At 38.2% G+C, this 11,342-nt stretch overlaps 1 protein-coding gene across 8 annotated transcripts in view; it reads left to right on the forward strand.

Moving 5' to 3' along the window:
• The window catches only part of ARMC8 (armadillo repeat containing 8), a 62,993-nt gene extending 51,897 nt beyond the window's left edge, over window positions 1-11,096 (forward strand). For all 8 annotated transcript variants that reach the window (XM_083848817.1, XM_083848814.1, XM_083848819.1 and 5 more), the window contains 8 exons: window positions 501-587; window positions 1,326-1,418; window positions 1,920-2,069; window positions 3,917-4,012; window positions 5,696-5,791; window positions 6,256-6,328; window positions 7,633-7,726; window positions 8,528-11,096. In XM_083848817.1, coding sequence (XP_083704943.1) covers window positions 501-587; window positions 1,326-1,418; window positions 1,920-2,069; window positions 3,917-4,012; window positions 5,696-5,791; window positions 6,256-6,328; window positions 7,633-7,726; window positions 8,528-8,561 — 723 coding nt within the window. In that variant the 3' untranslated portion in view covers window positions 8,562-11,096. The remainder of the gene's footprint in view (window positions 1-500; window positions 588-1,325; window positions 1,419-1,919; window positions 2,070-3,916; window positions 4,013-5,695; window positions 5,792-6,255; window positions 6,329-7,632; window positions 7,727-8,527) is intronic.
• Window positions 11,097-11,342: the final 246 nt, after the last annotated feature.

Consider the following 11,342-nt stretch of genomic DNA (forward strand, 5'->3'; position numbering starts at 1 on the left):
TGTAGTCCATGCTTGGCTCTCTTTTTTTTATTTTTTATTTTTTATTTTTTATTTTTTATTTTTTGAGTCAGTAAAGCTAAATTATTGCTAGTGTTTAGTCACATAGGACACTAGATCTATATCCCCTTTGGTTTCGGGCTCAGACTTGGTCTATAAGTGCTACAAGAGAATTTAGATCTACTTTTTTCCCCAAAGTTCTGTACCTTCTAGATCTCATTGCAGATACTAAAACCAAAGCCAAAGAGCTCAGCAAGGCTTTTAAAAATAATTTTATAGAATGCAATTATCCATAAGATTGAAATGGATCAAAGTGCTTAAAGTATATACCATCGCATTAAGTTGAATAAGCACCGTATGGATCTGCGCTACTGGCATCAAAGCATCTCCTAATGTGTAGAATATCGAAGTGCTGCATAATTACAGGTATTCCATTTCAAAATGATGCCTTCCTTATCCTACTAGTTAACAGAGATTCTCCACTCTCCCCTTTGTGACTACAGGTTTTACAGAATGCTCCAAATGAAATGCTGGTAGTAGCATCTTCCACGCTATGCAATCTTCTTCTGGAATTCTCTCCAAGCAAAGAGGTAAGTATTTGTCTGTTACCTCCTATTATTTCTGGATAAAAGCTATGTTATACAGTGGCTCAATAAGCATAAGGGCATCTTTATTGTTAGCAAATGCTTGTAAAGCATTATAGAGTTGTAATATTAGGCATACTGTAATCACTGATAGCTTGTTAAAAAACACATCTGAATAGTTAAATGTAGTCTCTAAAGGAAAAAAAAGTAGACACAATTTTTGACTTCTAGTTGTAAAATGTGATTATCTTAAAAATAAACAACACAAAACTCATGAGCAACAAGAAAACAAACTTCAATTGGTGATATGATCCACTGTCTTAGAGAATTACTACTGTGATCTTGAAAAATGTAATTGTGATCTCAGAAAATGTAATTGCTCAAGGAAGGCCGTGTTTTTAGAGAGCAGCCTCAAACTGAAAGCTGTTGGGGAAAACATTTGCATATGTGACTGTGGCAGATACATAGATGGTATCACAGCAGTATGTGTGTGTGTACATGTATACAGATGCACATGAGAATAAGGCCATGTTGACATGAATTTTTCATAGAAACCTACATTTTAATGCATATGAATTTAGGGCATGGCTTGGCCAGTTCATCAGAGTGGACTGAACATTTTGTAAACTGAAGAATAATAAATAAAATAAATACAAGAAAGTCTTGCTTATATTTAGTTTTATATGTATGTCTAATTATTCTAAGTAGTGTTTTAATTGTTTTCTCCCCACCTGTTCATTTTAGCCTATTTTAGAATCAGGAGCCATAGAACTTCTATGTAGTTTAACACAGAGTGAAAATCTTGCCTTGCGAGTGAACGGCATTTGGGCTTTAATGGTAAGTAAAACACTGTTGAAATACTTCTTGGAATTGCATTTCTTAAAAAGGTTGTTAATGTGACCTAAAGAACTTTTGAGTTGTTGCTAAAAATAATATAAGTGAAGTCTGGCTTGTCTTTCCACCTAACGAAAGAATGAAAACAATATCAGTCTGGAGTACTTGATCAGTTAGTGATAAAATAAAACCCTTCAATTCTCATACCACTTTGGTTGCTGTGATCAGTCAGGGAAACAGTCGAGCAGTGTCAGTAGTGTGCCAAAGACAAATAAATGCGGCTAATAACCAGGTCAACACAGTCAGTTGTAAGAGCACATGGAAATTTAATGCACTGCATAACTATAAAGTCACTCATATGAGGACTTTATAGTTCTTCATAAGTTAAAACATTTTCAGGATTAGTTTAAAAAAGGATATGCTTGCAGTTAATAGTCTACTAAGAGTGCAAAACCCAAGCTTAAGGTAAAAAAAAAAAAAAAGGAAAATTTCTGTCTCTTTCAGAATATGGCGTTTCAAGCAGAACAGAAGATCAAATCAGACATCTTACGAGGTCTGAGTACAGAGCAGTTATTCCAGTTACTTTCTGATTCTGATGTAAATGTTCTGATGAAAACTTTGGGACTGCTCAGGAATCTTCTTTCTACTCGCCCAGTAAGTAGAGCTGGAAACAGACTTTCTGACTGTTTGTACAGACGATATAAATTAACTCTTACTCTTTCTGGTAAAACAAAGATTTTGGCTGAGAATACAAGTTATGTTTCTGTTTGATTGCTATTTGATATATTGCTAAAACAGGCCTCTGCTTTGCATTTATCCAAGTTTCTCTAAACAAACGTACAAACCAGTGTCAGAAAAAGTTTGAAAGAATTCTATACATTCACTGGAACTTGGTAATTATTAATTACAGAGCTAGACAGTTACATTTAATGATCAATTCCGTTGCATTCAGCTTTCAGCAAAAACATTTTGCTGGAAGTGTAAATGCCTTTCTGTGAAACTTGCCCAGAACAACAACAAGAGGGTTGCACTTGTGAATCTAAGTGTGGAGGGGTACTTATATTAAGAAGACCTGTGTTTCTTCTTTCTTGATACCTGAAATATGGCTTTTCTTACCCAAGTACATGGAGAGTACTGGCTTTTTGAATTTGACTGCAGGATTGTGCACTTAAAAAATACATACATTCATTTTACACACTGAAATAAAATGGTTTGGAAATGTAAGCCCATGAATTGTTTTTGATGGGAAGAAAGAGATATTTGTGGGGGAAAAGATATAATCCCCTGTAAAGAAAAAAAGGAAAACATGCAGCAAACATTTGACAATGCAAGGTTTTTGTGTGTGTGTGTGGGGGAAACTGTGAAGCCTCCACTGTGCGTTTATTGCATACTGTTTCTACCACAAAAAGATCACTGCAAAAAATCTGATATTTGTATTCAGTGAGTCTCAGTAAACTTCATAGAAAATTTGCTCTGTCTTAAAGTGAAAATTTTAATGTGAAATGAACAACCAGTCATTCATTAAATTGACCCTGAGCTCTGACAACAGTCTAGTTATCACGTTCGGTGTTCCTCAGCAGAAACTGTCCTAGCTTCACCTGCTGTCTGTAGCACACTTCAGAGCCAAAATCAACCATTATCATTCTATAACAAAAACTTCATCCAGAATAACTTATCTGGCAGCTTTTGAATCAAGTTTCATTACTAGCAATTTTAAGAAGTCCTACAAGAATCCCTATCTTTAAGAAATTCCATCTTTAAAAATTGTAGTGTATGTTATGTGGTGGTAATCTCTGGTGGCTGTTTGCTGTTGCTCCTGAGTTTTGTTGCGAGTTCATCCTGTAGATTTACTTTTTTCTATTCACGTTTTTCTATTATTCCTCATGACTTATTATATTCTAGTATAGGCGTTTATAGTTCCTAATAAAATGACCCTTTATCTGTAAGTCTGTAACCTTGAACCAGTTTTCCTGGACTACAAGTAATTTATGTGCCTTATCTTTCTGAATCCTTTAAGATATTTTAAATGTGGATATCATACCTGTACCTATGCAATGTTTCAGTAAGTGTAGCAAAAGTTCCAAATGATTTAAACAAACAAACCCAACAACAACAAAACAAAAACAACTTTCTTTCCTTCTTTGAGATCCTCCTGTTATAAGAGGGGGAGAGAAGGTGGTTCTTTCTGACTGCAACATCATACCGAGAGCTTGTGTCCTGCAGGATTTAGTCTGGGAAAAATGGGAAAACAGTGTTTTTCCTACAGGTTTCAGTGAAATCAGAACCAAGGCCTGTATCATGCCTTCTGAAACAAGACAAGGCTTCAAATGAAGAGAAGTATTACAAAGTTTTCCTGTTGTGGTAGACTTTTGGGTTTGGGAGACCTCACGAGGAGCTAGGATTTTTGTGCAGTTTTTGCTACTCTTTAAGTAATTCAAGTAGGAATGCTACTTCTTTGTCTGGAAAGTTACGCTGACTGTGTTTTATCATTGCTTTGGCAGCACATAGACCATATAATGAGCACTCATGGGAAGCAGATCATGCAAGCAGTCACCCTTATTCTGGAAGGGGAGCACAATATAGAAGTCAAAGAGCAGGTATCTTTTTTTGTTTCATGTTGTCATGGCAGAATACAATTTAAGAAACACCTAGAAATGCTTTGTGTTCCCAACATGTCGTTTTTGTTTGGGATTATGAAGTGCTGAGAGCATTTTACTGACATCTCTCAGTTTAAAAACTTCAGTACCTACAAGAACATTCCTCTTCAGAGCATGTTACAAACATGTTTGAGTTCCAGAATGTTTTTTTTAAATTTGACAACTGGGGAACACTATATATGAAAGCAAAAGAATTAAATCTAAGGCAGTAGCATGGCAGCTAGGGGACGGGAGGAAGAAAGGAAGAGAGTAAATCCTTCATTTCCCACTGAGGAAGGCTTCATGGTTCTTTGCTTCTACAGCAGCCGTTGGAACAGTCAATAATAGCATCGTTGCTTGCCTTGCTGGCAGCAGTGCGTGTTCTGCTGGGAGATGTGGTATCCCAGCTGTGCTGGGTGCCTGGGGGAGCCAGCAGTGATTGGAGGAGAGGAGGCAGCAGCAAGGAAAACAAGCACGTTGCTGTAGCCCAGGAAAAGGTGGGGAGGGGCACTCTCTGAAAAATTACAGCTTTAAGAAAAGCAACGTGCAAGAGGAAAGGGAGATGGCCAGTAGGGTAAAGCATCCCGGGTTTTATTATGGCAGCGCAAGGGGGCCAGGGACACTTGCTGTGGGGATGCTATACCAAAAGTAAGAGGATAGATGGACAGAATTGTGCTGATTAACAGTTATGAAAGACAAGATGGGAATGGGGCTCTCTCGAAAAGTCTTCCGGGGCATGTGATGATGAATACTGGGGGCAGTGAGAAGCTATGGGAGATTCCAGAGGATTGCTTTGTCTTAGGATGGGTATTGGTAGCAAACAGCATGGCAAATAGCTGTAAAAACATAGCTAAATCCAGACAGTCTAAATTTCTGCTCAGTAAAGAATGGGCTGAAGGTAGAGGTCTTTGGCCTGATCATTCTCCAGTGCTCTCCCATAGTCATCCCTGCCCATCCAGAAAACATGGCTGAGTTATTCCACAGCTCTCTGGGGAAGAATTTGCAGAGTATCTCCCTGTGTCTCCTGAGAACCAGGAAAGCTGCCTCTGCAGGTCTTAATGTGATATGCATGTAGTGCCAATGTGGGCTTAGTTGCTTCAAGGTTATTTTGTAGGATTGCTTCTGTGATTTGCAAGAAATAACCAGATACATTAGTAGTTTGCTTGTGTTACCTCTGCAGGTAAGATGTGTGGCTAGACTTGGAGGGGGTGGTATTATTACTCTACTGGATCCGCAGATAGACCTCTGTTTTTCCCTTTCCTGACCTGAAGAATTGGATGGATGTTTTTTTTTCCTAATTCTGATACAGAATAGACTGCTTTACTTTCCAGTGTATCTTATCTTTTCTATACACTGCATATTTCCCTGACAGACTTAAAATTTTACTAATTTAAATGAATTAATGAATGCGGCTTTTTATTTTCAAATGGCAATGACTTGTTTTTTGCCAGGGCTCTTCAGCCTCAGCTGTTAATTTTTTGGCATTGGCCCCAAATGTAAGCAAGCTGGAAACTTCAGATTAAAGATATTAAAACTAATTAAATGAATTGTTTGTTACAAGTTCAAAGCTGTCAGGAAAACTGTATAAATCATGAAATGTGATCTGCAGCCAAATAACTTACCAGTTTTTCTTTTTGGTTTCAGACATTATGTATACTTGCCAATATAGCAGATGGAACAACAGCAAAAGAACTGATTATGACCAATGACGACATCCTGCAGAAAATCAAATACTACATGGTATGGGGGAATTTCTCTTAAAGGTTTTATGTTGGTCTTTTGCCAGAATGAAAGATGGCACTTTACCATGTATTCATGTAAATTCTTATCCAGTATCATGCACTTAACGTTCATGTACCCAATTGTGTTTTAGAAACCATGGCGTACAGCTCTATATGGCAGAGTGATACTGAAAGTCTGATTAAGAGGAAAATCCAGTAGTTATTTCTCATAAGAATGTTTCAGTGACTTAAGCAATACCTTTACAACTTTGCATTGAAAATGTTAAATGATCTTGAAAAAGGGGCATCTTGTAGACCTCTTAATAAGTATTTGGAAGGAATTGACTGAAAGCTACTGAAGTGCTGAAGGAAGTTATAGATAAGAATTTTATCCCAGCTTCACTACCTAATTTATTACAGAATGAATGTCAAAATGTAAATGTGAGAAATTCTAAATTTGAGTACTATTTTTTCTATATTTAGAGTCATTCAAATGCTAAACTTCAGCTTGCTGCCATGTTCTGTATATCTAATCTCATATGGAATGAAGAAGAAGGTAAGAAAGCCTCATTACTAATACATAGACAAGTTACTACCCTGATCAAAAGGCTAATGTAACATACTACTCAGTACTTGCAGTGCACAGCACAAAGGGAGATGTCATTATAGGTATAATATGGAAGAAGTGAGTGAGGTCAGGAGGACGTTGAGGAAAATCACAGAACCACAGATTCTGTGCAATTCGGTGTAAATTGTAGATTCTGTGTAAAATGTAGAGAGCTGTTCTGGGGCAGGAAGGGGAGGCACAGGAAGAGCGTGTCAATAAAGAGGAGCCTGATGAGAGTCAGCAGTGGGAGGCTTCCATCTGCAGCACTTTCGTAAAACCTGAAAACAATTGGAGTGAAAGAGAAGCCTAGTGAGAGAGCTTCCAAGTCTAAGGAGGCAGTGGAAAGTTATCATTGGAGGGAGCAGGTTCACTGGAGAGGATAAATGGCAACTGATTAGAAAGGGGACATGTTGGAAAGGAATTTCGCCCAGCATGGATGACTTAATGGGTTGGGCAGTGAGAGTCTGAAACCAGTAGAAGGACTTGTGGGTGAAACTGGAAGGAATGGAGAAGGCATTCAGTAAGAAGAGCCATGGCCTGGAACAATGGAAAGTAACCAGGAGGTAGCTGAAGGATGCTTCTGCACAAAAAAATGTGATTTTGTTGTGAGGAGTGGAGAGGGCAAATGGAGGCCTTCGTGTGGAACTGGAAGGAATGGCAGGGGAAGGGTGGGTGGGAGTTTGTGTGCTTTGAGAAATGGAGCCAGGAGGAGGACTTTGTTAGATGGATGACTTACTGATGATTTACAGATGATTGACCATGCTGCTCTTCAACAAAGAAATCGGTGTCTCTAGGGTATCTTTTTCCTACTCCTATTCCACATCTCTCAGGTGACAGAACTTTATTCAGCGTGTGACACTTAGTTATGCTCCTGGTGGTTTTCTGCTTGCAGGCATTGCACAGTGCTACAACTCAGACTCAGAAACATACCTCCAGTTAAGTGTTCTCTGCATCCAAATCTGAGAGATGAGAGTAAAGAAGCTTGACTTCAATTGCTTGCTTTAGGATCAAATGTGTTCAGGCTTTTGCCTTCAAAAATTTATTCTCTTTACACTCATGCACGTTAAAATACAAAAAAGAAACTAGAGCTCTCTTTTGAAGTAGCCACAGCTGGGGGAGTTTTTCATTCCTGTGTTTTAGCTGAACTGTGTTCCATAGCCCCTCCTTAGGCTGTTTTCAGCTGCCACTCCTTTCTTCTGTTCTGCATACATTATTTTCCGTGGTATTCCCAACAATGTGATTTATTGTTGTAGGTTCACAAGAGCGCCAAGATAAACTACGAGACATGGGAATAGTAGATATTCTACATAAATTGAGTCAGTCATCAGATCCAAATCTGTGTGACAAGTAAGTATAAAAAAAAAATAATCCAGAAACAAGATTAGATGGAAATCTTTGTTTTTAATTACATTATCTTCTTCTGGGTTGCTGAGTTGGATTGGATCTTGGAAAGGCCAGTCAGAGGCATGATAGCATGGTTGGGAGGTGTTGGGTAAAAGGAACAGCAAAACACTTCAGGGTGTAGTAGACACTGAATTAGCTGAAATACTGATGAAACTGCAACCATAGATTTTTGGGAGGTATTCTTAAAAAATTTGTGCAATGTTAGGTCACGTCTATTGCAATCCTACGCTGACTGCTGCTTTCCTACTTCTCACCTCCGTTCTATGTTTTTAGTAGGGACAGTCTGACTAACTTGCCTCTAATGTGTTCTGAGTTACTGATTGTAGCATTGGATTTCTCAGCTAAAGGACCTGTTTTTCATGGTGCATCTGTATTACAGAAGAATTGCTTTTTACCAACTGAAGGGAGATTTTTTTATGTTTAAAAAAGTCTGTTGATAACAAGGTTCAATATGCTTCTTAATTCCCACCATACTGGCCAGTTGCTAAGAGTATGCTGAACATCTAATATTCTTGATGAGATCATCTTATTCTTAGGTGCAGGGTGGATTCTTGGTTACAGTCCACGCCGAACATTTCTGCACCAGAAACTAGATTCTTCCAAACTGAAGGAACCAGCTGCTTGGCTTCCTTTCACCTCACTAATTCATCCTCCCTCTTACTGGCATAACTCATAGTTTTGGACAGAAAGTTGTTGACGATAAAGCCGAACCCCAACGTTTAACAGGTTGTTCTTCTCTTGCAGGGCGAAGACAGCACTCCAGCAGTATCTTGCATGATCAAAGACTAATTGAATCTATGGACACCCCTCATGTCTACTTAAGGAATAGCAGGAGATATTCCTGACTCCTTATATTTGCACAAGTCACCTTGGGCTGCATTTTTCTCAGGTGCAGGGAGCTGCTTTGCAGAAACAGTTTAAATGATCAGGTCTCCAGTGCACTTGAGAATTTTTTTTGAGGTAGTTTCTTTACTCAGAGGACTCTTGGGGGGTTGTTTTGTTCTTTTGGTTTTTTTTCCTGAGCTACCTGGACTTTCGAATAGAACAATCAGTCGTCATTTTCCTTTTGGGCCTACAATTTTCTGCTTTTGCTGCAGCCTGCGTGTGTGTGGGAGTGTTTGAGTGTGTGCGTGTGCTTGGATGAATGTGCGTGGGTGTGATACCTCAATTTTGTTTTTCCTTTTTTGTGTGAAAATCTTTTTCTACAGGTTTTCAAGGGTTGACCATTGTTTGCTGTACGAATACTTCAGTGAATTATATACAGTTTGAATGAAATGTTATTTAAAAAAAAAACTGTTGTATCCCATAAAGTTTATTTTGAATTTTGAACAGATGAATGTTTTTAAGTAAAATATATGCATTTCTGAACTTCAGCTTAACTTAAATTATACTACCGTTCTAAAGAGGAAAATAGAGGGAGACAGTAGACCCCAAATTATAAGCAGCACGTTCTGTACTGACAAGATCCCAGAGTTAGCATTTTGCTGTCATACAAGGTCACTTGGTACTGATAACATACTCAAATCAACGGAATGGGTCAGCTGGATTGTTTTAGGTTCCTGTACATTTTTTAGAAGGCTCGTACTTTAGAGTTAGCATGACTGACTCTTTTGGAAAGGAACAGGTTGCTGCAATATCAGCATGCACAAGCTATTGCTTTAGAAGCCAAGAATTTGCTCGGATAATTGCTGGAGGGTTAGCTTATTTCACTGGTGATAAGTATTTGCTGATCACTGATATCAATAGAGTGAGCAGCATCTTGCAAAAGCTACACTTTCAAGAGACCAGAAGAAGCTGGCAAGCAACGATTAAGGGATTGCTTTTGTTTTGCATCCTTTGCCTCCAGACATAGTTAAGTGACTTACAAATTATTTCCATTAACAGGTGCATTAAGTTGGGGAAAGGAATGGAAAAAATACTATTTTTTTTCTTTTTACTCAGTCACGTTGCTATAAATTTTGTGTATATATGCAGATATACACACTTGCATGGATTTGGATACCTGGATTATAAGCAAGGGGATTTTACTACATTCAGAAGCTAGATTGTCCATAAGTTGCTGAAATTGTGCCTGTAAGTGTGGAGAAAAATTGTGAGTACAAACGAAGAAGACAGTGTAAGGTTAGGCTGGAACGCAAGACCCACCCAGTGGCGGCAGGAGTCAAATAAGCATAGAAAGAAATGAGAGCAACAAGGAGCTCTCCTCCTTGCAGTTTCAGGGTTCTTGCTTTCTTCCCGTGTCTACTTCTGATTTCAGTTTAGACTATAGTTTTAATAGTCATAATGTCCAAACACTATATTTATGTAGCACTAACAGGCACGCTAAAGATTGCAGCCTATGTCTTAAACCAAATCTTTCTCGTGTTACATTGAGCTTCAGGAAGGCTGCAGCAAGAAGAGAGGTCTGTAACTTTGCTAACCAATTTTGATAAGTATCTTAATCTTTAATCCTAATCAGAAGGTCAACTTGTGATAGCCTTACTTTTTTTCCAAGGTAACTACTTGTGTCAGAAAACGTGACCACAGTTTGGCCTGGAATTTGAATGTGCTATGTATCAGATAATTTACCACATGATTGCAGAGGAGATATATACATTTCATGTAATTTCTTCCACTCTTGAAAGACAAATAAAAGCAAGCACCTGACACTTTTTCCCCAGGCATTGCAGTAAGTGACTGGCAGTTTTTTAATGTCCTTCTGCAAATTTTTTGTGATGGACTTTGGGGGCTGAACAAAAAGAAAAGTGAAAATATGTGAGAACTTGATAAATATCAGTACCTCAGAAGTGAAGTCTTATTTATAAAAATCAATCACATCTTTTTGCTTGAACTCGGAGAAAGTTCTGAGGCAGGTATTACAAATGTAAAACTTCAGTGTGCATCTGGCTTCTAAATTCACACTCCTGCTATGTACATTTAGGAACTCAAGTTCTTACATATCTCTTTTTCCCCTCCTCCTCCATTCACGTTTCTAAAAACAAATCTAAGTTTGATGCTATAAAACTTCGGTGCCTAAAAGTGTTCAGAAAAAAAGGTGAGTAAAGTATCTATGTACATCTTTGAGGTTGTTTCCTAAAATTCTACCAGAAAAGCTTAAAAAAAAAAAAGTAAAAATAATAAAAATGCTCAGACAATCTCGTTGCTGCATGAGAACAGTTGACATTTTCCACAGGTGTGAAGTTGATAGGACAAACTGTTGGATGAGAACATTTTTACATTCAGTTAAGCTTTGTGAATAATTTTTGATGTTGCTATAGGTATGTACAAAAAGAAGAAAATGAATACTGTAAATAAAAAGAACTTTACCAGAACACCTAGGTTTTTCTGAACTTCATGGAAAAATCTGAGCTTTCTGTGCCATCTTCTCCACAGCCTCGTAGTTGCTAGCCTGAGACTTACAATGGGAGCAAACTTGTTGGCCAGATGTTTACCTGCTTTGTTTGGGCGGCGTTGTTTGTGAGTTACAGAGTTGCTTGCATCACCAAAACAAGTAGAGCTTGTCTGAACAGGATACACATCCTCAGATTTCTGGCACCCTTGTGCCATCTCTCTTCTAGAA

Source organism: Anser anser (genome assembly GCF_964211835.1).
Source record: "Anser anser genome assembly, chromosome: 9".
In the NCBI taxonomy this organism is placed as follows: Eukaryota; Metazoa; Chordata; class Aves; order Anseriformes; family Anatidae; genus Anser; species Anser anser.